Source organism: Camarhynchus parvulus, chromosome 1 (assembly GCF_901933205.1).
Source record: "Camarhynchus parvulus chromosome 1, STF_HiC, whole genome shotgun sequence".
NCBI classification, from domain to species: domain Eukaryota; kingdom Metazoa; phylum Chordata; class Aves; order Passeriformes; family Thraupidae; genus Camarhynchus; species Camarhynchus parvulus.
Window position 1 is genome coordinate 21,103,075 of NC_044571.1, and position 26,720 is coordinate 21,129,794.

The 26,720-nt window shown below is 37.2% G+C and overlaps 1 protein-coding gene across 1 annotated transcript in view; it reads left to right on the forward strand.

Annotated features, from left to right (window-relative positions):
* The window catches only part of ANOS1 (anosmin 1), a 130,286-nt gene that overhangs the window by 47,153 nt on the left and 56,413 nt on the right, over positions 1-26,720 (forward strand). Inside the window, 2 exon segments of the mRNA XM_030961733.1 lie at positions 22,686-22,748; positions 25,945-26,167. Coding sequence (XP_030817593.1) covers positions 22,686-22,748; positions 25,945-26,167 — 286 coding nt within the window.

Genomic DNA, 26,720 nt, shown 5'->3' on the forward strand with positions numbered 1-26,720 from the left:
AACCTTTTTCACAGTTTCTTCTAATTTATATCAGTGTTTACATTTTATTGTGCTAAGTAGGTGAAGGATTACACTATGGTATAAATGGCTTTCCCAAAGTGGAAGCTTTACTGGCATGTTTATGGACTATTCCATGTGTTATAATGTAAGATACGTTCCTTTTTGGCTAGATTTGCATTTTGGATTAATTATTTCCAGCACTACAGCTAGATAGATAAAGAACTTGATTCTTCTTACAAATCATCAACTGTGCTAATAGATTGTTTTAAATTAATGTCCTCTTAATAATATTTGATAAATTAATTTCAATTAATGTATCAAATATATTGATATTTCAATATCAATGTCAATTTTTAAAAATTGTCAATTAAAAAATATCTGTTGTGAACATTGACTGTGTTGGTTGTAGTTAACTCCTACATGGCTAACAAACGACAGTGAACTTCTTGCACTTTATGGGTGTAATGTCTTGGATAACAGTTGGCATAATGGAATAAGAACATGACTGGTAGATTGGTGGCCTACATAGTATTTTTCCTGCTTTCACCTGTGTATAAGTTCTTGCCATCCTGACTGAAGCTGTCATATTCTGCTTTGTAAATCATCTCAGTCTTTTTAGTGATAGTGGTTGAAGTTGATGATGGAGATGTGAAATGTTATGAAAGGATAGTGTTTATTTCCTGTACTGTGACCCAGATTGTAAAAGATACAGTAATAAGGTTCATAGGAAATCAAATGCTTTTCTTCTCTTCCCTGTGAAACTAAAACTTCTGCTCTATTTTATGTTGCTCTCCTGTGTTTTCTTAGCTTCAGTAAAAAACTGGCTTTCATGTTCATATTTAAATCAGCTGTTAGAGACTGAAGAGCTACAGAGTGAGTCTGAGACAAATCTAATTTAGAGTTCAGATTGAATAATTTAATACTGAAGCATCCTGTGTGTCAGCTGAGTGTGGGAAACAATCATAGCTAACTTTTTTAAATAAGCAAGGTGGGGAATGATTTGGGTAAGCCCATAATGATCATTCTTCTAATTTTCTTTGAAAGCAAAACAGGTCTGGCCTGGCTGGATATTATTTAAGCTGTCAATTGTTCTAATGTGTCTTACAATTACGATGAGGAAAGCATTGACATCAGAAACCATCTGTAGCAGCTCTTTTGCTTTTGGAGTTAGCATAGAAGGGTGGTTACATAATGAAATAATCTACAATGTTGTCTGCCAAGTCTTTGATCTGTGGATCTTGCTTTTTCCTAGATGGCATGTCTCCTAAAATTAGGACAATATGCAAAACATATTGTATGACTCAGAAAATAAGAAGTGAAGTTAATATATTGTTGTTTCAGTCTCAGAGTATTTATACTAAAATTGACTTAAAAATTTCTTTACATGATTTTCCTTGTTTTTTTCACTCAACAGACAGAATTAATGCAGCAGCAGTTTGCCTGCCTAACAAAAATATGCAATAAGCCAAATTCAAAATAAAAATACAGATGAAACTTATGTGCCTTGTGATGCACTAGAGGTGCTGTAGCTGTGACAAAGTGACACCTTCAAGCTTTCAGGGATAAATTCTTGCTGTGTCGTAAATCCCAGACTAGGACATTGCATTAATTTATTCTCAGGGCTGAGATAATACTTGAATCTGTTTCCATGTGATCGGGAAATTATTTGAAGCACTTCTGCCCTTCAGAGGTAAATATTTCATCTGGGAAAGGCACAGAACAGCAGAATCTTCTGGAGTGCTGTTCCCCATGTGCAGGCAGCTCTCTTCCCTGAGAATGCAGAGTCTCTTTGCAGACACACACAGGCAGGTCTGTATCTAGGCACACATTTCCTTCTTGCAGGAAGCTTCTATTGCTGTGTAATGTCAGATTCCCTGCATCCCATAAATCTTGTTAGCAAGCACTGATTCCAACCAGGCAGATACAGTTGGAGAAGCTGATGGGTGTACAGGAGTGTTGGGTGAGGGCATCAAGCTGGAGGAGCAGGCTTGAGGGGAAGAGGGAGGGAGAGAGGACTTAAGGTGAAGGCCAGACTGGTGGGCATCTCTTCTGTCACAGTAACTTGACAGGTCTCTTGGTTCACTCTTCTTCTTCTTGAGTGCAAATCAAGAGAAGTCATCTATTGCCCAAATCATAAACAGACTTCATAGGGGAAATCACATTTTAAATTCTTTGGGAGCTATTTCAGGAGCTTCTTCAGCACTTTTATAGAAGTAAGGTGCAGTACAGAAGTACTAATATCACATATTGCTCTATCATATCGTCTCTACATATTTTAGACTTTCAAAAACAACCAAACATGGGAAAATATGAACTGTTGTGTATGTGCTTTTCTATTTTTGTAAAAAGAAAGTCCTTTTAGTTTTGAAAAATGTCATTGCTTGCTGTATACCATAAATCCTCATAAAAATGTAATTGCATGTAATTTATGCTCATTCAGTTCTAGACACAACTTAATTATATAATTAATCAGTGTATCAACCTAAAATTTTTCTGCATCTGTTGTTGGAATCAACATATTGCAGAAGCTATACTTATAATCTATATATATGTACAGACAAATGTTTTGAACAGGGGTCTGGTGTGTTTCAAATTTACATGAGATTATTTTTCTCAACATCTTTTCCTGTTTATTAAGCTATAATGACGTTACATCATTTGGAGTCAAAGTAAGAAACTGTTGTAAATATAGATTAAGATTTCATCAGATATTATCAATAAACCTAGTCTAAATTGAATGTCTGGGAATAATTCCAACTTTTATCAAATCATACAACCATTTTACATTATTTCACAGAAAAATAACAGGAAACGAGAAAATGTAAACTCATAAGTTAAGTTTTCAAGAGGTCTTGGAATTTTTAAGTGCCAAACATGTTTTGTATGCTCAGAATCTATTGACCAAAATCCTTTTTGAATTACAAATTATTTTCAGCCTGAAAGCCTGTTGTTAGGGAAATGCAGCCTGTGAATGCTAATTTGGATCTACTTCAGCAATTAAGAACTGTAGTTTGAGCTGGACACATTTTCTGTGAACAGTTCTTTATTATAAATGTGTGAATGCAACACCTAGAAGTTCTGCTCATCAAGTTACTATCAGGTTTAACAGACAGTGTTAGTAATTAAACACAATATTTTTGAAAGTGGTAAAAAGGTCTAGAAACCAGAACAGTTATAAAGTTGTAGAAATTTTTGTATTCTTCATTGTTAAGAAGCTTCAGCAGACAAAGTTCACTGTTAAATCCTGTGCAATAATTTAGGTACTTGTTGAAAGGTATAGACAAGAACTATGAGGAAACAAGATAATAAAACCACCACTTTATAGACATTTTTAAAATACATTTGTACACAATATTTATTGCTTTAAAATTGCTGAAGTTTAGTAAACAAAGTTTTGAATGTTTCATATTTTGACATAATGCTGAAAATGTGCTCCTCTGTGGAAAAAATGATCTACTAATCCTTCACTGATAAAACATAAAACTAATTGCACTGGAAAGAAATGGTAGGACAGAATTGCAACTTTTCTTTAAAGGGCAAACTGTTTCACACCTCGAGTAAGCAAATGCATAAAGAGAGTTAAACAATGTAAAACTTTTACTTTAGAAGCTGCTGATGAAAAAATGCAAACTTGGATAGGTATTTACAGACAATTTGTTCATTCAAACAACAGGGATGGTAAATGAGTGGGGAAAAAAAGACCTTTTGTGATTAATAGGCTCAGTTTTCAACTATCTATTATCATGATATATATGATATAATCAGAAGTTATCTTTCAAGACTCAATTAAAGCAATTATAGCGGTATTGAAAGCCTGCTGAAGTAAATGCAGATGTCATTGATGTCAGTTGGCTTTGATTCTAAGCCTTATTGGCTACTTGTGATTATCTTTTTCAGTTAAAAAATTATTTTTATGATTGAGTTTTCAGAATGCAATTCCTTGCCCTTCCTCTTATTGTTTTTCATTTGGCCAGTGATATATCTTCATTTCTTCCATTTTAAGCTTTTCAGTGTTTGATAAAGATCTGTTAATTTATATTTTTTGCTCTCTACCAAAATATCAGTTTTAAGAAAATGAGCTATTTTTCTCTCTCCTTCAGACTGGATTCTTCATGTTGCTGAGAAGCACTTGGGAAACTTTTGAGCTTTTTTTAAAGAGAATTTCTGTAAACAGTTGCATATGCCTAAAACTCTTGTGAAGATGCAGAGCAAAGAGTGTGTAGTTGGCATGGAGGGTGAGATATTGTAGAGTGGTAAAAGGCAAGGACAATTCACAGCTCGCCTGAGATTTGGAAATTCTTGCTGCAGACCATGGAGGCCAGAACTGAAACCTGGTAAATTCTCCAATTCCCATAACTTCTTGCTTTCAGAGGGGACATGTGAAATTAGAATAAAAAGCTTGACTTTGCTCCTTAATACAGGTGTCAGTTTGAAAACAGAGTAAGAAGTTGAGATACATGCAATATATTATTGCAAACACTATTGTCCAGCCTTAAAGTGTAATAGCCTTTTGTCTGAATTAATAGCAAATTAAACAGTATAAAATGATTTAATGAATAAATTTTAACTTTTGTGTGAAAATTTGTTTATTAGGCCAGTCATAAGCAGCATGGTGACATTACTGTCTTCTTTGTGAGTACATTTTCTAATTCTCAGATTGCTCAAATTTATGTGTCTGTATTTGAGGACTTGAGCAAAAATAGGGCAAATCTTGCTTTATTATTTTAAAATACAATACTTCTTTCTTTCAGAATTATGGCAGCAGTTCACATCTTCTAAATGCAGGAGAAAAAAGCATTAGTGTTTAATTTTTTATTTTTTAATCATCATTTTAAAATACCAAATTGTTTTTCAGTTTAGTAAAAGGATGAGGAAAAAAGAAAATTTCCAAGACACAATTCATTTTGAGGTTGGCTGTCCATAAGGCAGTTTTCTGTATCAGTTGATGTGTGAAGGGAAGGTCTTCCCTGTCCTCAGCTCCTGGTCCCATCCCAGTGTTGACTTGGCAGTGGGCAAGGTCAGCTCACACATCTGCCTGCAAGCTGCTTGGGCAGAGGAGATGGGCACCTGGAGGCTTCTCAGCACTGCCAGCCTAAACGTGTGTTTGCTTCTTAAACTGAAACACAGTGGGCAGCCCAGACAGAGCAGGAGGACAGAAGCAGAGCTTCTGCCCGCAGTTGGTTTGGTTTTTGCTGTTCTTGGAGCCACACCGGCTCATCTCTGCCAGCTGCTTGCTCACTCTGGATATAAAGGACAATGGGAGTGAAGTCTCCTCTCACTTGCAGTATTAATAACTGGGGGTGAGAATGCCATTTCTGGACTTCATCTTGACTAATACTTTTGTTTGCCTCTCGCTTAACCTTCACTGTTTGCTTTGTAAAGACACCATCTCTATTCCCAAACTGAATTAAATGAGTTGGACAACACTGTTGTTCTGTTTTCCTATCACTTGATTTGTGCTTGGTTGGAATGGCTCTACAAGAAGCAAGGCACTGGAAGGTAAAGCCCACTACAGGTCTTGTGCTGTGCATGATCTGCATAAAGTTGAATAAAGCTTTTGTAAGGCATTAGCATAATTTGGGGGGTGTGGTGGTGGTGGTGATGGTCGTGGTGTGTGTGGAACTAAACAAAAAACACTGAAAATGCGTTAGCATATACACACTCGCAAGCATATTTATATATAGGGAGAGGATGGTAAGTATTCTGGACTGATGATGTGTTCCTTGTGTAGACTTGGAAAGTAAATGCCACTGCTTAGTCTGCTATTGCTTTCCTATGTTTTTGGAGACATGTTTCAAACATGAAATGTCCCTATCTACTACACTATGTATTCTGTTATATTAGTCAAAGCAGTCCTTTTAAACCTAAATTTCTTCTTATTTTTTAAAAGAAATCTTGCTGTAAGGTAGTTGTCATTTAGAAAAAAAAAAAAACAGTAAAATGCTGTGATGGGGGAAATAGCTTTTGGACACTCATATAGGAAATGTAATGATTGACTGTCCTTCTTGGGAATAACTGGAGCATTTTGAGTTGTTAATATGGCACATAACAAACTTCAGAGTATTTTTTTTCTTCTGAGATATTACATGGAAGTTTGCAGAGTAAATGAAATTTAGTTCTGCTATTACAGTGGGAAAGGGCAAAATGTGCCAAAAGTATCCATGAAGGAAATAAAACAAAGCTCTTAAAAGAAAGCCTTAGATTATAGTATTTGCAGTGCAAGTCAGTTACTTGAGAACAGTTAGTGCTAATAAATTAACTTAAAATGCATTACAGATGAGGCTGTTATGTTTTTTCTCTTCAACTTCTTGGATTGGATTTGTGCCTGAAGAGATATGGTGACATTTTTCCAGAACTGAGCTATAGTGGTTTTTGGCTAGAAGTGTTCTACTTTAAAGAATACTTGAATGGCCTTAACACCATACCTTTGTCATGCTGTTGTCAGGTCCAGGAGAGGAGACAAATACAGAATTTTATCAGCAGCTGGTTTGACAGTATAGAGCTTTTCAATACTTCTCTATCAAAATACTTACAGGGATGTAATTACATTGTCATAAAAGGGCTTTTACTGGCACAGACTGTTTCAACATAGCTGTAATAGGCTCTGCCTTTAAGAGCACATTTTATGGTATTGTAAGATTTGTCTAGATTAGAATGACTTTGTATGTATCATGTGTCTTAGTAACCAAAATAAAGCCTGAGATATGCTCAAGAAGTTTAGATTTTCTAACACAGATGAAGTCCATGTCTGCCTACAGTGATGCTCCCTTGCTGGAAAAGCACTTATGTAGAAAATATCTTGATGTATTTGTTCATCTTTGTTGGTCATCTTCAGGCCTGGGAGGGACTGCAGTAGGTACAGTGGGCAAGAAAATGCGTGAAAGGGATGAGAAAGATGTAAGTAAATCTACTGTAATGAACACAATTTAGAATAATAGAATCTTTAAGCTACTTTTTAATGTCTGAAGGAAAAATATATTCATAGAGGGAAACTAAAAAAGACATTCTTTGAAGTGTCTTAAAAATTCAGGTATAGATCAGTCTAAGAGGTTAAAATTAAAAAGAGATGGATGTATTTGGACAATGAGCTGTGACAGCTGTTACTGCTCTTGCCTTTTGTAAGAATATGACTAGAAAGATTGTTTATGTAAGTGGCTTGGCCTGAATGTTGTTTTGGAATTTGTGCCAAATACATAAATTATTCTTAAGATACTTTGAGCCAAAATCTGTCTCCTTGATTGCCTAGACAGCTTCTACTAATTTTAATGAAGATTGCATGTTTTAATTGAAGCACAAAATTAGGTCTCTGATACTGAGGTTGTTTCTATATGAATGTGTAAGCAATTTTAGGATACTTGAAGAGCACATTTGTCAGATGCATGCAGACTTTTATAGCGTTCCATTAGGCAATTGTAAAATGCAGAACAGAGGGATTATATTTCTTCAGTCAGGCATTATTCAGATGTTTTTAGTTGTCAAATCCTGAAATATTCTTCATTCTCATGTATCTAAAACCTCTAGTCAAAACTTTTTGAGCTGTCCCCTAAAAGGGTTGTTTTTTCCTGATTTGGTTTGTAACAATTGGCATTAACAAAACAGACTGTATATCTATTTTATGTTACAAGTAATTCTATAAACATTTTCAGTGTACTAGTAGTTTTGTCTCTAGGCCATGACAATTTTTCATGGTAGTAGGAAACTTTTATCTAGCTATTACTGAGGTTAGTGAAAATAGAGAATTAGTTTTTATTATACATTAGCAATTGATGCATTTATTCAGACAAATATAAGATGGTTACCCTAAGGTGCTTATATATTAACCTCTAGCAATTTGCCCAAAGAAGTACTGTAGAAAAAATAAAAAAACAATGACAATTTGCTTGATTAAACAAAAACCAATGTCTTGATGGTTCCATATATAGACCTAAACATACTTGAAATGTTACAGCAATATTAAATTATATAAATTAAAATTTGGTTGAGGGAATAAGTATGAGAAAAATCATGTAGCATGTAAAATCATGTGACTGGTGGTGAAACAGATTATATTTTATGTCTTGTACAGAAGTCTCTTCTTGAGAAGTTTTCTGTCTTTCTATCTACTTTTCTGAGTGTTCTTGTATTTAAGAAACAGAATATAGCTACAAGATTATAAATGTCTGCCTGAAATAGTTGTTGCAGAAGTATTCTGTTTTCAGTAATATTTTGGAATATTACAGTTGCTGGGTAAGAAGTGGTTACTCAACACTGTAATTCCACCATGCCAATCAAATTAACAATGCTTTGACCACTGACAGGATTTGAGATTCAGACACCTGAATCTTGAATTCTATACTGTTACTATGTGATGGAGATATCCAGACTGTTGTCAACAAGGATCAAATTAGTAACCTCCAGAGAGATAATTGTCCTGCCCTGTAGGAAACACCTGGGTGTCGGCCACTGAGTGGTTTTTCACATGCCATTGGCTGTATTGGTGAGATCCTCATCAGCCAATGACAAGTTCAGTCCCTGTCTCGCCTGTCTCATGCAGTTTAGATATCTGAGACTGAATCCTGCAGAAGGGACATACTGTTTTTTACACATGGTTCCATTGGAGCCTCTTTAGAGTTCTGGCAGCATCCATGTGGGGCTGGCCGGTGGGAGATACCTAAGAAAAAGTCTGGCTTTCAGGAGTAGCAGCTGGAAGCTACCCATTATATTGGATATTGTTATCTGTCAATGGGTAATGGTTCTTGGTACTTTCTTTCCTGATGTTTGGTTTCAAAAGGAGAATTTAACTAATAAAAGAAAATCCCTAGAAGATTTCATTAAAAGAGCTAGAGAGAAAATAAAGCTATTAGAAAATAAAAAACATGGTAATATCCTGACTGAGTGAAAAGCTGCAGTGTTTTCTTACACATTAATTTACCCTCAAGGATGTACTGCAGTCCTTACAGATGACTTCACACAGAAAGGTTTGCAGGACTGTGTTTTCGGCTCCCCTTTTCTATTTCCCTCATCAATTGTGACATTATTTTCTTTCTTCCAATTGCAGGGAGTCCTCCAACCTGCCATCTTATCACTCCTGCCCAACCTAACCCTGTTTTTTATTGAGATGCGTGGTACAAAAAAAATCATCCAGTTAGACCTGCTGCAGCTCCAGAGCTCTCAAGTAAAGATTTTTCATGATTGTCAAATTTTGCAGTTCACAGTGACAGTAACTACAGGCCAGCTCACAGCTACATGCTTTCTGTACTACACTGAGCATTCTGGTACTCTTATCTAGACATGCCTTACTGTGAGATTTAGGATGCCTCTGAGCAATCAGAGGGAGTCAGTTCCTGAGATTGGTGGGCACCTGCAATCTGTGCTGATTTAATCTGGAATTATGACTTCTGGTTCAGACCCTTTGGCTGTAGTTCATTAACTAGTGTGCCTTTCCTTGCATATATTTGCATAAAAAGGCAAGCTATCCATTTTGTCTGCCAGCATAGTGCTGTGCAATGTGCTGCTTTCAAGACAGTTGTTCTCTGGGGGCTTAATGCCAACTTCCTTCCATAATCTTACTCTCTGATTCCTCTGAGACCTTGCTCAAGAGTCTAAGATGAATGCCAGAAAACCAGGTGAAGCATTGCAAATCCCAAAGCCCAATGAACATTTTTTATGTGCTACAGCATAACCTTTATCACAATTATATTCTAATTCAGTCATAGAATCATTTAGGTTGGAAAGATCATCGAGTTCAAATGTTAAAGATCATTTCATCATCTTTACATCTGCACACTATGATAGCTCACTTTAGGATGTGCAGAAGTGTATTACTCTAAGTCTTTGCCTTTATGTATTGCAGTTCATGACAGGAAAGATCAGTGTGTTTGAATAACATTTGAAATCAGTGGATGATTAAATAAAATACACAGCATCCAAGTTAAAGTTAAAAACCCCCCACAGCTACTGAGTCACAATTCTAGGGTACTTTTAAGAATGATACTTGATATGTGTCAGCTAAATTTCAAATTTAAGAAAAGCTTTGGAAGAATTTTGTTTGCCCAGTCATCAATCTAAGTGTATACAGTGATGAAATGTAGTGATGCCTGTTTGAGCTGCAGAGGTGAACTATAAAATTCATGTACACTGACAGCAGACTGTACTCCTGAGGAGTACAGACAGTCTGTGACAGTCTGTGACAGTCTGGACAGCCAAATTGTCTTCCCTTCTGCCTTGGAAGTAGAAATGGAAGTAGAAATGCCCAGCAGTCTATCCCAGACTATTGACAGGGAAAATGTATCCAGCTCAATTCTTCCAGCACAAGGCTGAAGTTTGATTTAACAGTTTATGTTCTATGACAGTTTAATCAGAACTATTTATTTATTAACTCAGCTGCCAGTTTGTCCTGCTTACCTCTCAGCACCATAATGTTAACCTTCATTACTCAGCCTTGGAGGGAAAATCAGATATTAGTTGGTTTTAGACTGTGGTTTTATGGCTGGCATAAGCTGTTTTAAGTTCAGACTCTCAGTTAAGACTCCTCTCTCTTTCCTTTTTGCCCAAGTCCCCAACCCAGACATCTGATTTTTATGAGACTACAAAGTGAGATGAATGGGGAAGTTTGCTTACCTAAAAACTGGTCATTTTTTCGTCTAGAATGCCTCTTTTAGCACCTTTACATCAGAAGAAGTAGGGTAGTAGGAGCTAGTGCCAGTTTAGGACTGCCCCTGTTTTGATGGTATTATGGATTTAGATTTGTTTATGCTCATCACATAGCTATAACCTAAAAACCTATAACAATTAGAGATAAAGAAATTTAATATGGATCTGTAGCCTTCCTTGCCCATGTGTAGCATGCATTGCAAAATAAAAGGAGAGAAGGCATTTTTTTAAAAACTTAGAAAGAATTTGAAACAAAATAGCTATTTTAGATTTAATTTTTCCCCCTCAACTAATATGTGAAACTATCTAACCTTTCAAGTACTTCCAAGCAGTGTTTATTTTATGAATTATCATGTAACGGAAAGAATTTTAGTAATTTCAATGTTTCATTAGACTGTGTTAAGATACATGAAGAGATTATTGTGAAAGGATTCACATTGTCTTTTCACAAAAGATTCAATGAATACAATAGAGTTTCTAAACATGGGACAGAAAAACATTCAATGTATAGAGGGAATATATCTGAAAAAAGCCAAGATAAATGTAGAAAACTTGCCAGAATTTCCTGTACCTTTTTGCCTTTTTCTTCCTGTTGTACTTGGGATTAATTGAATTATAGCTTCTACTTTTATAGAATTAGGCAGTATTTCTATTACATAAATAGAATGCAATTCTAAAAGTACCTGTAGGAGAACCATATTTGTTTGTTATTGCTGATCATCTTCACTGGTTTACTCTGAAATTTAAAAATATCCAAATTTATTGTCCTTAGATTTTTTTTCCTTCCTCTCAGATATTTGTATCATCAGTCTACTTTAGGTCAATAGATTTTAATTAGAACAACAAGCATAACTTCTGAGTACAATAAAAACTTTCTAGAGTTACTATTATTAGAAAGATTGGTCTATCAATGAGGTGGACAAGAGATATATTTAAAACTATTTAGACCGGGCAGTAGAATGTGAATCGCACGCTTCAGAGTAGGGGATTAATATTTTTTTTTCTAGACAACCTCCTATTTAATTTTTCTGATGCTTTTCCTCCCCCTTTTGCCATAATTGCGTGAAGAGGCACGCACAGATGCCTGCTGCCAGCGTGTGATGCTGGAGCTGGCCGTCAGAGCAGCCCCACAAAGGAAGGCTTTTCAGGTCCCCCAGTGAAACAACCGCTGCATTTTATTGTGGCGTGAAATTAGAAGTGAAAAGCCCCATGGCTCTTGCTGTTTAGTAATGCGGAATATGTCGTTTCTGATGGTGATGGTAGTGCTGGGAGGGAAATGGAAAGCCAGGGGAGAGAAACAAAGTAACGATTTAGACAAAGAGGGCCTCCCTTTTTTTTTTGTCCTCTCTGATTGTTCGGTGGTCTATAAAACCATAGAACTGTGGTGGATACAAGCAAAAAGAACATTTAGTTGCGGCTATCTCATTCAGAAATGTATGTGTGAATTTGCAGGGTGATGTATAAGGCAAGTCATCTGTTATCAGAAGAGTTCACTAGTTTAACTCATTTATAAAATGGCAACAAAAAAAATTGCCTTTTCTTGGAGAGAACAGCGCTGCTCTGACAGACACTTTAAGTTGCACAGCAAGATGGTGTTTATAACAAGACTGTGTGTGGCTTTCTGAAGCTGCCTTGTAACAGATTGGAAGGGGAAAGTGCCAGCTTGAAGAGGCTTTCCCTTGTCTGTTTAAAATTAAAAGAATGATGTTTTCTCAATGGAAATTCTTTACATATATAAAATGTCAAAATATTTATGCTCCCTTTTACTTTAAAAGTATTATGTAATCACTAAAGCAAATGGTCAACTATTAGAAAATGAAAAGGCAGTTTATGAGAGAGACATTTTAGTACATAAGATGGGCTTATTTTTTATAGAATCATAGAATCATTTATGTTGGAATAGACCTTTAAGGTCATCAGGTGCAACCTTAAAGTTATCCGTGAGCTGAGCACTATCACTGCTGCTGGAAACAACTGATGAAAGTCCGTCCCCAATTCTAATGTCTGGAATGGAAAAGCTGTTACATTTTGCAGCCTTGTGTTGTTTGTAGCAGTAAATCTTACTGTTATTTTTATTCTGTCTGCATGGGAGGGTGGCAGGGAACTGTGGCCTAGAAACAGTTGGGACATACAGGTGGAAAGTTTCTAATTGTGTTGCTTACTGTGTAAGTTCCAGATGCAATTTTGGAGAAGCTTTAAAAGCAGAAAGGAAAAGATTGACTGATCTATGACAGATTGGTGGAACAGATGCAAACATAGCAAATCAGTTTATTGGTAAACTGCACTGCAGGACTGCAGCCTGAAGAAAGTTTGGAGAGAGAAGCAAAACTGCTAATATTGTTTAATTCAGGGAGCCTGAATTAAACACTAATACACTGCCAAAGAAGTCTGTATTTAAGCAAGAGCACAGAAAGAAGCAGGAAGACACTAAGCAGTTAAAGCTATTACCACTATTAGGAGTCTGTTACAGAGAGCTTCTTAATGTTTTTAAAGTGTATCACTCTTAGTTAGATTTAAAATAATTTATGCACTTGCTGCAGTATATATTTTGTGCGTGCACTTGTGCTCCAGGCTTGACTTGCTGCTTCATAGCATTTTACCAATTCTATGCCTTAAATCTTGATAGGTGAAAACTCAGAATATGGAAATTTAGAATAAGGGCTAGGAAAGGGTTGAAAAATCCCAAATTAACTGGCTCTTGATGCAGCACATAGAAGCAAGGTAACAGAAGGATAGGGAAATGGTCTTTGAGGCAACAGTTTGAATAGGGGTAATTAGAAAAACAGTTTGAAGTCCATAGTAGGTTGGTAGATGAATCAAAGATGTGAAAAAAAGAAGGGTAAGAGAGTATTATCTCTGTAGCAAAGAAGTGGTGGTGGAACAGCTATGGCGCTGAGAGAGAGCCCAAATATTTGTACCTATTCTACTGCATTTCAAAAGAACTTCAGGAGGATCAGAAATGCTGCTAGGGCATACCCGTCCATGGTGAAAGGTTGACATTTAAGTCTCTCTTCTAGAGAAGAACTCATTGCTCATACAAGAGGAAACAACTTCAGCAGGAGAGAGAAGGCTCCATCAAATGCTCTATGTTTAGGAGATTAATCTTGAATGTAGGAGATTTGAGTTCAATTCCATGGTTCAAAATCAGGCAAAATGAGAGCTCAAATTGTTCTTTGGTGACTGTTAAACTTCAGGTTATGAGGGAGAAAAAGAAGAAAGTACATATATTGGTTTCATATGCTAGTACAAAACCTTGTAAACAAATTTTGACAAGAACTGGTCAGGAACGAACAAATGTTTGGGAGCCAACTTTCTGTTGACATCGATGGCCATGACTTTGACTTGGTAACAAAAATTAGAAACATAGAAATGAGTCTTAGGATTATTCTGTCTTTTCAAACAAACACTTCTGCTGGCAAAATTTGACATGCCAGACAACTGAGCTATACAGATAGATACCAAGCTGTCAGAGTTGAAAGTTTTTTTTAATTCTAAAAGGATTATGGTTGAAAGTGCTGCATTTCAGCTGAAGTGTGATGGTATGACTTCCCCTCTTTCTTTTTCTATTTTTTAATTTATTTTTTTAGTTGTAATTTACTTCTCAAATATTTAATGTCAAAACAGTTCCTTTTTCAACACTTTCAGTGATTCTCGCCTTTAGTATGTGTACAACTTTTCTGGCACCTTTTACTTTCTGTTTAATTTTGGGAATTAACAACAAAGGCTACATGGACTTACAGAATATTTGACCTGAAGTTCTTGGCAAAGGTCTTGGTCTTTCTGGTGCCATAATTTTAGGAATAAAGCCTGTAATGCTACTTTGTATATTTAAAGGTCTGACAGATTTAACTGATATACTGTGACTAGCCCTTTCCCTATCTCTATTGCAGGAAATACTGGTACTGTTCCTAGTCAGATCCTATAGGTCATAAGGCTTCTTTTATTTGCTTAGGGTATTGAAGGTATTCAGTATCAAATTGCTAACAGTTAAAATTGTGGGACTGGCACCCTGATGTTGTGTACTGAAATGAACTGGGCAATTAAGGAAAATAAATGTTGCAAGTTCATGTTTTTGTTAGATAACCAACAATTGGCTCTTCTGAATATTTCCCTTACTCTAAGTCCTGACTTGATACTGGTAAGTTTGCATAACTGTGGAGAGTCGTAATGCCTGTCTCTGTGTGTGCTTTCAGTCCCTCCACACCCAAGTAAAATAAATACACACCAAATGCAGCTATTTGCTATAGCAGTTTAAAGTATGCTGCTCAACTTTGCACCCAGTTGAATTTCTCAGAAATGTTCCATTCTGCTCTGAAATAATCATTTGAATCACCAGGCCACTCTCCAAAGTGCTGGTAACAGACAGGAGAAAGTTGCACCTAAAACTGCTGTAGGTGCCTTCACTAGCTGTGTTTCTCAGCCTTGTGTGAGGCTGAGTGAGCAGAGCTGTACTCCAGGTTTTGACCACATCTCTGCTAAAGTAGCAAAACAGAGCTTCAAAGAAATGTGTCAGTGCATTGTCCTTCTCTTACTTATCTGGATATTATTTTGAACTTTTTTTTTCCTATGTCCTTCAGAATTTTTTAATTGGAAAATACTTATAGGTATGTTCTGCATGGCTTGGTGAGGTGAAGGTTGTAGTGGACTGCTATGAGACACTGATAGTCCCATCTGCAGAAACCCTTTCCTGTTTATTGAGAGCACACTTCTTGGATGTGAAAACAGAAGTTAAACTTTTTAATGCTGGTTTAGAAATGCAATTTTAAAAAGTATTTCTTATCTAAAGTAAGTGGTATGTCTTAAGTTCTGTATTTCACCTGCAGGTTGTATATGTCATCCTCCTTAGATAAGAATTATTCAAAATTAATCTCAGTTGCATATGTAATATGTTTTGTATCTCTGTTATACAGTTTTGTTATTCTTTTCATAAGGGATGTAGCAAAATCTGCCAGGAAATACCCTCTTGACTAAGGTCAGTGCTGAATATTTTATACTTCCTCTTATGTTTTGATATTAGAACTCAAGACAAAATACTGCATTCCTGCAACCTAACCCTGGGCACTTTTAATGCCAAGTTGCTTTGCATGAGGTCCCATGTGAATTAACCAGGGAAGTTTTTTGGGGTGTTCATCTCAGATGAATCCCAACCTGCAGGTGCACCCTTGTGTGGTGTGTTACAATAGAATGTGACGGTGGCCATGGGGCTGCTGTTCCTTGTCCCTGTCACTTTGTAATTGCTACTCTAGGACCCTGGATGTTTGTGCTTCATTGTTTTACCTTACAGTTGTTGAGGATTCAGAATAGTTAAGGTAGCTGTTACTGCACCTCCAACAGAGACACCATTCCCTTAATTTCTGTGCCAGCCATTTTATTGTTTCCTTGTTCTAAGCAGTAGACTTCTAAAAAGTACAACACAATCATTATTAGCCTTAAAGCATAAGATTAGACTGTCTAAATGTTGGTTATAAATGAAGGATTTTTCCATTTCTTTATATATGTATATAGACATTTATTAATTAAAATAAAGTAGTACTTGCAGATGATAAATTCCTCGTTAGCAACCTGTTCCTTATCATCTATCCTACTACAATCTACATCAGGATGTCATTGATACAGAACAACAAAAAAACACATTTCAAGAAATCTAAAACCCCCTAACTATTTAAAACCTAAGACCTGGCTTTCATTCAAAACCAGCTGTACAATTAGCAATACTTTTAGACAGTATCAGCTGGATTCCCAATGTACATGATAATGTCACAGAATAACCCCAACTGTAACTAATTTAATTAAGACTTGATCCTTGAATACAAAATCACTCCTTTTCACCAAATCGTGATGCTCACTGACCTACAGGAGAGAAAACAGGCAGCACAGACAGGGAACCATTCTCTGTCATTTAACCCTTTTGTTTATTCAGCTACAAGGGAAATATATTACTAGTGTAATTCTCATGAGAACCTTTTTAACATAAACAGAGGACTAACTCCAGGTAGCCACATAAAACTACTATTTTACACAAAAAGATTGTGTTTCACAGTTGTTTCTATTAGGCTTTCAAAGTTTTGAAGATACGTAGACCTCTCCCAGTCTACATTGTATAACTGAAGTTTAGGAGTTGATTGTGTTTTAAACCGAGCTGACAACTAAGCCCCACACAGCCTCTGAGTCAGTTCCCCCCATGATGGGATGGGGGTAAAGATTCAGAAGAGTAAAAGGGATAAAACTTGTGGTTGGAGATAAACAGAGTTTTATAGATAAAGTTGTAGAAGTTTTGCATCTGAACAAAGCAAAGCAATTCATTCACTGCTTCCCATGAACAGGCAGGTGTTCAGCCATCTTCAGGAAAGCCAAGCTCCATCACATGTATCAGTGACTTGGGAGGACAAAGGCCATCCCTCTCAGTGCCCTGCCCTTCCTTCCTCCTCATCATTATGTGCTCATCAGGATGCCCCATGGCATAGGATAGATATCCCTTGGGTTGGTTGGGATCAGCTGTCCCTGCTGTGTCCCCTCCCAACTCCTGCACCCCCAGCCCACCCTGGTGGGATGGGGTGAGGAGCAGAAAAGACTTTGATGCTGTATGTAAGCATTTGTAAGCACTGCCCAGCAGTAACAAAAACATCCCTGTGTTATCAACACTGCTTCCAGCACAAATCCAAAGCATATCCCATATTAGTACTGTGAACAGAATAAACTCTGTCCCAGCTTAAACCAGCACAGAGCCAAAATGTCACACTGAGTTCTAGAAAGCTGATGACTAGTGCTCTGATGATTCATTCTACTAATGAGGGAGGAGGGGGAAAAGAGAGAAGCAAGAGGCTGACTTGGCATAAAATGGATCTCGCAGAATGCTCAGAGGCTTCTTGAACAGCATACATCAACCTGCAAGCTAATATGGCACCTACTGATTCTGCAGTTGAACCCTTCTCTTTGGGTTCATGGATTTTTTTCAACCTGAGCAACTGACTATTTCTTGAGGTCAGCTTTACTTCTAATAGTTTATTTTAAACAAGATAGATGTGTTCAGGGGGTGCCTGACCTGATAGGGTGTATGAGCACCTGAAATTGCTGAAACCTTGCAATGCCTCATCTTTGGCGCTTGGACACGAGGAAAGGTGCCCACAAGCTGAGTGCAACACCATGTGATACCATGAACTGCTCACATGGAGCAGTGCTCATGTGCAGCCTTTGAATCAGTCGAGCTGCCCAAGAGAGTGGGTTTTGGAGAGCACTGGGGATGATCCACTGGGGCATTGAGATTCACCTACCTGCTTGTGTCAGATTCTTCCCTCTCGAAATTCTCACTGCATATAGTCCTGTTTACCTGAGACTTTAATTTTATAACATACAGTCACACCTGTGGTTTTTGGGGAAGAGATTCAAACTGCAGATTAAAAGCATAGAACAGGGATCTTTAATAAAGTGTGTCTAACTTCAGTTTCAGAACCAAATATTTCTTTCAATTTAATATGCCGAATACAAGTAATTTGCTATTAATCTTATACCCATCTAAAAGTTTAGGAGGACATGAGTTAACACAGGAGAGACAAATGTGTAAATAGACTTTTATAAAATGAATTGACAAAAAATGATGTACATTCCTCAAATGGGCATCCAGACTCCTAATATTTTTCAGCAAGCTACCATGCTATTTATTCATTGGTTTGAACTAGGTAAATGTCCATTTACTGTTCTTCAGACATCTCACAATCTGATTTTTCAGAAACAGAAAGGTGTTTAAAAACATCTTAAAGATGTTTAAAAAGCATCTTTAAAACGTTAAAGATATGTAAAAAAACCCCAAATATCAAAATAGTTATTTCTCTCTTGCTGCCTGTTTCTGTTTTATGTTGCGTTTACTGCCACTGTACTGAGATTTCCAGATTCAAAATCGCTTCTCTTGTGGTTCCATTGGCTGCAATTGCATATTTAAATGTACCCATCACAAAATAATTCTCTCTAGGACTGATGAACACTATATTCTCCTTTGGGTAAATTCCTGACTCTGTTTTCTACATAATGTCTGATGGTGAGCAAATGCATTTTTCAGGTACTTGTTCCTGCATGGCCAGTTATTAAGAAATTGTCCAGTGAAAGCTGTTTTGTTTCTTTTTTTTTTTTCTCTCAACCATCTAAGTTCCATATATTTAAGTTCCATAGGACAGTGAAGCACTTATATTGTAAACATAAGCCATTAATTTCTGACCTTGCTGTTGGGAGCAGTGGGAATGGTGAATGATAATGAAAAGAATAATTACAGTCCAGCTGTAATACTTAGATTCCATTGTTTTTACAACAGATTGCAAATGTCTTAGTTTCTACTCTGATGAAGTAAAAAGCCTTTTTAGACAAAAATATTGTGGATAGTGTCTTCTACTCTGACAGAAATAATTTTTTTTGCTGTATAAATAGTTAAAATATGTAATTTGCAGCCATTTAATTTAAATATGATATTTTAATAAATATATAATAATTGAATAAATATGTATTTCAGTACTTAAATGATGTTTTGCAATTCATTAGATTCTGAAAAGTGCTCTGTTGGTGTAGTTCTCTGCCACTCAGATCAAAGGCATCATTTCCTAAGCAAAAGTGTTAGTAGACCTATTTTGAAAACCCCTTTAGTAACTAATGTAAATGCCGTGCATCATATGATCATCTCCTGCTTGCTTTATTTATAGATTAAAAATTAGAACGGAAAAGAATTCTCCAACATGGCTCTTAAATACATATTTTTTTAAAAGATGAAATAAAAAATACAGTCCAAAATATTTTAAAGCAATCACAACCCTTTTTCCTTGAATGAAACAGTATTTTGCTCTTTGTTTCTAATTTTATGCAGTCTAAATATCAGCAAGTTTGTAGTACTATATTATGCATAGATTTGTACCTGTGAGAGTGTGTGCATGCACACTTACCCTCCCACCACCCCAGATTTTGAGGGATGACAAATACTGGGGTGTTTTCTGTTAGCAGTTGTTTTGGCTTTTGATACGATGGCTTAGTACAGAATAATCACTCTGCAGCAGTCTGGATGAGGAAAAAAGCCTCCAAGTTCCAGATTTAAGCACTGGGTTTGATGAAACAAGCTCTTTAGGAGGATTTGAGTTATCAAGGCTGCTGTGATTGACCCCCATGATCCTCTGACCAGTGCCATTGTCCCGTAACATTCAGTGCTGCGTCCCACATCTCATCCTGCCTCAGCAGTGTAGAGCCCATGTGTGGTGTCAGGGCAGGGTGGGTGGTGGCTCCAAGGGACCAGAGGCACCTGCCAAGTGGATGGCTGGGGTGCTCCCTGTGCCACTGCCCTGCTGCCTGCTGGAGGTCTGCCGTCTTCATGCCTAAGCTTTGCTTCTGTGGGCAGGTGGCTGTGTCTGCAAGGTATTTTTTATTAGATAAAGTAGAGCCCAAACCAGCTGCCAGCTGCTCTCTGCCCAGATTGCTCCTTATCCTGAATCAGATCACCAGGCAGTGGGAGAGATCTCAGCTCATTTACATTTTAAGTCAAGGACTCAAAGAAGAGACCTGGATCCAATCTTTCAATGTTTCTAGCGTCCCACTTCAGGGAAGCCTCATAACAGGTTAACCAAGAGGATAAATGCACAAACCTGTGTTGTCATTATATTGCATGACTTCTATTGTCACTACATTGCAAGGGTTCCGTATTGCTAGTTTCGTACCTCCTTGATGTTTCTCATAGGCAGCTCCTCTAGGCACTGACTCTTCCTTGTCCTCACAGCAGCCAACTGACTCCAGCTCCCCTCAACCAACCAATCCACTCTTTTATAGCACTCTTTATTGGCTACAGCTCTGGCCTGTTAACATCAGGCCTGCTCCTAATTCTTAATAATTGACTCAGCTGCAACTCTTTAGGGGGTAAGATTACTTTCTATACTACCTTTATTTACTTATGCTCTATCCCCCTACAAACCTGTGTTTGTGAGGTGTCCCCATCTCTGCTATTACAAGGTTAATACTATCTCTTCAGCAAGACAGTTCCAGATCTTGGCAACTCTTTTGTCTGCTAGCAGCTACTCTTAACCCAACATGCAATGGTACATCTCCACTGTCCTCACCCAAAATGATGCAGTGGTACAGCTCCACTGTCCTCACCCAACATGGTGCAGTGGTACAGCTCCACTATCTTCACCCAAAATGATGCAGTGGTACAGCTCCACTGTCCTCACCCAACATGGTGCAGTGGTACAGCTCCACTGTCCTCACCCAACATGGTGCAGAGGTGCAGCTCCACTAAAGGCAGGCTGTCAGCTTCTGCATCTGCCCATGGTGGCAGGCTAGCCCAGTGCTCTGGGGACTCCATGCAGCAGGAGTAGGGAGATTATTTTTGTTTATATAAGTGTTTAGGCAAGTGTGTACCCTAACCAGAGTCTGTAAGAGCCTATGGAGGCCTTATGACAGGCTCCATCATTGCTTTTCCTTGACATATTCCAAGACCAGTTGGACTGCAGGGTGCTGCTCAGCCCTGGTTCATCTTGTCCATATTCCCTTGAGGATGCCCATTGTCTCTGCCTGCCCTGAGGCAGGAGCTGCTGGGGCCCAGTGAAAGCAGCCTGGGCTGTCCTGAGTGGCTTTTGAAACAGAGTGACAGCCAGAGGAGGTGTCAGGTGCTGGAGCCTTATTTGCACTGGAGATACAGACTGGTACAAACACCTTGAACAAACTTGGCAGTCTTGGGCAACATTGACAAAGTCACAGAATGGTCAAAATGTCTCTCATTTTCTGTTTAAACCACTTATACCTCAGTACTTTTTGGACTAAAATCATTGAACAGGAGAACTGTAAAATGACATGACAGTGGAATTGAGCTCAAATGTGCAGTATCTATACCACAGGAGGAGCAACACTGTGGAATTAATTGAATTGACTGACTTCAGTGACATTTTATGATGTATCCTCTAATTAATCTGTATATAACACGTGAATTTTGAAGAGCTAGAAACCGAGTCTAAAATATTAATAGATTTGTAAAGAAAATGCTTAAGTGGTATCTTTTTTTCTGAAATATGTAGCCTCTGTGACTAATGGTTTTATTACATTTTTAGGCTTTGTTGCTAGTAAGAAAAATGCTTAATTTTAAAACACTATTGTTTTTACAACGTTGATGATACAACAGTATCAGGTGGACCACTGAGGTGCAGCCTATATGTATTCATGTTTGATTTTGAAAAGCATAAATGTATATTGATCCAGTCTAATACTGTGCATAAAAGAAAACGACACAAATACTTCATTGCATGTCAAAGGCCTTTCATTTTGGTACAATAAGTATCTTTCCGCTATTACCAGGAGGAGTAGGTATCATTAGCTCCCAACAATGCTTGTATTTTTCAACATTTTATGTTTAACAAAGGAAGAGAAAAGGTTTCTGGATGTGAATCTGAGTTTATGTTCCAGCTGTTGTAAATGCTCTTAACAGTGTGATTTTTCTGTATGCTGTGTGAAGCTTAGCTCTGTATCTCAGCTCTCTGTGTAACCATTGCAACAGAGGTTGAAGGTGAAATAATGATAATATGGTACTTGAAATAAAGTGATTTTGCTAACAGACCAGTGAACATTATCGATTTACACAGAAATAGTGTTTTAACCTCTGCTGAGTTTACTCCACAGCCTGATGAAATAGTTTCTTGCTTGGGAAGGCAATGTGCCTGTCTACTTTAGGCTGGTCAGTGAGGAAAAGATTTCACTTTCTGTAGTTTAGAGTAGTTCTTTTTGGCATTTCCTGTGATCCAGGAACATGGTGTTAGATGGTATTAGGACTTACATCCAGTAAATTGGAAAGTAGGGTGGCATAATAGACAAGTGAGTCAATTGCCTTGTATAGTAAGAAATACTGAAAATATTTCTCGTGATCTAACCATGACTTCTCATGACCTTGTTTTGACACCATGACTCAATGACACAATTTTATCCCCAGGAGAAGTGGATTATTAACTTCCTGTGGGCCGAAAAACTGGAGAAGAAATAAGGTTATTTGTGGTTGTTTATTTCATTCTCTTTGTGACACTTCTCTGCCTCCTGATTCTTCCTAGTGCCTGGAGCCCTGCAAGGAGTCCTGGGACCTGAAGAAAAACCATTGCCAAAGCTTCTGTGAGGTAGGTCAGCCCAAGGGCACACTTTCTCACTTTGTTCTAGCAGCCTCTTTAATTTAAATTATTGGCTTCAAGGAGACAGCTGAAAACCATTGTATTTTTGCACCACTTGCCTTTATTTGAAAGGATACACATTTAAGAATGTAGCCATATTAATTTTGAATTAAAAAAGGGGTTTTTTTTCTGACCAAATGATTTATCTGGACTTGTAAAGACTCAATCCAGTCACACTTACATAGCATCTCTCAGAAGGTACTCTAAGATGCTATTTCTACCACTTGCCCTTCTATCTTTTCTGACTATGTGTAGGGAAGACAATCTTTGTTTAAAAGATAAAGTGTTATTGTGTGAAAAATTCTTGTGCAGGACAGCTAGAACAGATGAGTATGTGAAAGTCAGTCTGATTTATAGAAGAGTAGTTCCCCAGGAGTAATTGAAGTTCAGAAGACTAACATCAAAATATGGAATTATTCAAGAGCAAGTGTTTTGTAAACTATTTTTGAACCATCTATCAGAATAATCTGTGAAGAAGCAAACCTGAATCAGTCAAACTAGAACAAAGAGGGAGATTTTTTAACTGGATTTAAAACATGGCTCTGAGTTGGTGGAAGTGATCTGTTGCAGTTCTTAGGTGGTTTTTAGTTCAAAATGGAAATATCAGCTCAATAAAAATTTGCCTTATTATAATAGAAGGTTCAAATATATTCAAGTCTATGAAAGTGAGTTCTTAGGAAGATTTTAATCTTTTCCTATAAAAAAATAGAAATGACCTTATCTGATATATTGATCTTACAGGTACACTGATTTAACTCCTCTTTACTGTGGACACTTTTTTTTCTGGTATAAGTGAATGTCCTACATTTAAATTATTTTAAACATCATGAGGATTATTAGAAAAAGCTGTAATTTCAACTAAAAAAATGTTAGATGCAGTAATGTGTTAATAGGGATTACTGAATTACTGATCTATGTAGTTACCACAGAAGACAAAATAAAGGTTTCTCATGAAAACCAAGCCTTGCAAGTTTTTTAACTCAGATTATTTGCTACTTTTGCATATACAAAATTCTAGAGTACTTTAAAAAAGCAGTTTTAGTGGATCTAATTTGTGTTGTTCTTGTATATCGCTCTTCACTCAGACTATATGTTTCCAGATATGGGTGAAAATTTGTATAAAATTGGTTTAAAAGGAAAACATTTGTAGAACACTGTTCTATTGTAGTTAAAAACAGTGAGCATCCTTCTTTGATTAGTGTTTTGTGGTTAAAGCTAAATTTAGAACTTCAAAGGCCCATAATGAGGAGCAGCACATTTAGCAGCTAACTGAAAAATGAGCTGTGAAATAGGGTGAGGAGGAGAAGCCTTGAGGACTTATTATGCCTCAGGGAGCTATAACATTTTTAATTAAGTAGCTGCAAATTTGTGATGTTTTAGGATTTGAAATTAGCTTCAAACACAAAAGCCCGGGACCACTTTCCTTTATCTCAGACTCATGCATACTCCATAGACATTGATTGAGTGAAAGGAGGCTGTTTTCCTGTGAGAGTGTTTTCAATCTTTTTGCATTTTGTAAAAAATCTGGAAGCAACAATTTAGCTTTGTGTTTCTCAAAGTTCCTACTTCTTATTTACCTTCTTTACCTTGCCTTACTTCTTATTTACCAAATGAGTGTATTACTGAATGTTAAAGGAAACCTTATGTCTGAGGAACAATTTATCTGATTCCTTGTTTTTGGTTTTGTTTTTTTCCCCCTAAAACTTAGTTTCCTACTCATTTAGCTTTTTAATTGGTTAATGCATCAGGTGCATTCCAGTGGGGGGAACAGCAGGAGTGCGTGTCCAAGAGTCACTGGGGTCTGTAGGAGGCATAGAGACTGCTCATTTTTGCAGCATTTAGGCTGGTTAAAGCCTGCAACACCCAAATCCATGCCTGAAAGCTTGGTTCAAAATCCTGGACTGTTCTGTATGAAAAGTTGGGAGAGGTAATGTAGGGCTACATTCTTGTGCCACAGTGACTTCAGAGAATAGTCTGTGAAACACCTGGGCCTTGTGATAGCCAAGGCTTCCTCATTTCATCAGATATGGATAAGAGTAAAACAAGAAAGTAAAACATTTGAATATGGAAGAAGTTTCAGAAGTTATGTGCCTAGTTGGATCTAGAGAGTGCGTTATAACTCCTGTGTAGGCTCAGGAGCCTGTAAATCAGATCTGTCAGGCTGGAAGGTTTTTGGTTGCTCTGGTATGGCAGGGCCAGCTGCAGACAATGCCAGTTACAGACAATGCCAGTTACAGACAATGCCAGTTACATGCTGCAGTCATTCTGAGGGAAGCACTTTAGCTGGTTCTGCACCAAACTAAACAAAGAGGAGATGTAATTTCCATGTCACACACCATATTCTGCCAGGGTTGTAGAAGCTATTTGGAATACTGTTCTAAGTGGACCTTGCAAACCTCTGAGTGTAACATATGCTGTAAAGTGTCTGTGCATTGAAGCATCTTCTTAAATATCTAGAACTAGATTTCTCAAGTAAGTAGCATTCACTTTGATCTTTAATCAATATCTTTAAAGCTTATTTTAATTTTTATTTCCTGCTGATTATTTTATCATAAATGCTGCTCCAGTTCCATGAAGAATTATACAATTACTAATATCCTGGCAAGAACATAAAGATGCTGCAAAATCTTCTCTTAGCCAACTTAGTTCAAACAGTATAATGAAACAAGATTTCTCTTATTTATCTAGAATGGTGTTACATCAGATATTGTGGGGAAAGTGTTGTAAAGTACAGAGGAAGGAATGTGGGGTAGTCCAAAACCAGCAGACTGTCTGACCATTGCTTCCCCTTTGTTTTGGGAGTGTTTTTAATCTGTCATTGAGCAACTTTATGGCCAGTCAATGTGAGGAAAACAAGGGAAAGCTGGCAGATATAAACAACATAGTTCCATTAAATATGGTGGTCTTACTTGAGGGAATTCATCATTCTGTACTTGGAATGCTTTTTCAGAAGTGGCTTGAATATATAAATATTCAGGGATAGTCTTGCTAGTCTTGCAAAAGCTGGAAATCTGAATAATCCTTTAGGAGGTCTTGGAAAATTTATAACATTTTTTCTTTGATGGAGTTTGGTTGTTTGTTTGTTTTTTTGGTTTTTTTTGATTGTTCCTGTTGAAAACATACCCTTCTTCTGTTTTCCTTTTAGCCTCTTTTCCCCAAGAAGAATTATGAATGCCTAACTAGCTGTGAATTCCTTAAGTACATCCTGTCTGTGAAGCAGGGGGACTGCCCAGCACCTGAGAAGGCCAGTGGTTTTGCAGCTGCCTGTGTTGAAAGCTGTGAAGCTGATATTGAATGTTCTGGAGTGAAGAAATGCTGTTCCAATGGATGTGGTCACACGTGCCAAATTCCAAAAAATCTCTATAAAGGTAGAGATCATTAATATATATGTACTCATACTGAGCTAACAACTTCAGGCCATGGTGAAGTCTCCTAGTAAACCAGGACTCCCATTTGCTGGGAGTTTGTATGGATGGGAAGAAAAAGGAGAGGTACCTGTAGAGATGTGGTTGCAGAGTGAAAGGGTGGAAAACCAGAGAGAAATGTTGCTTAAATTTCTGGGTTTTTCTCCCCTTGTGAAGCCCTTGTCTGGAAATCTGGAATGTAAATTTGTGACTATTATAAGTCATCATAAGCAGAACAAACTTTGCCAATTTAGGTGAAATCTCACTTAATTTGGTGCCAATAAGAGAGAATGAAGCAGGAAAATATTTAATGATAAACAGTTCAGGTCCTATTAATCACAAATAACATTTATGTCTACAAGCCAAGCAGATAGGACTACCAAGTAGGAGCTGTGAAATAATCTAATAAAAGAAAAATCTACACAGAACAACATAGTGAAAGATTATAATATTTGCATACAGATATATGTTAATTAATTATTTGAATCTAAGGCAATCTTATTCAAAAATTTTTAAT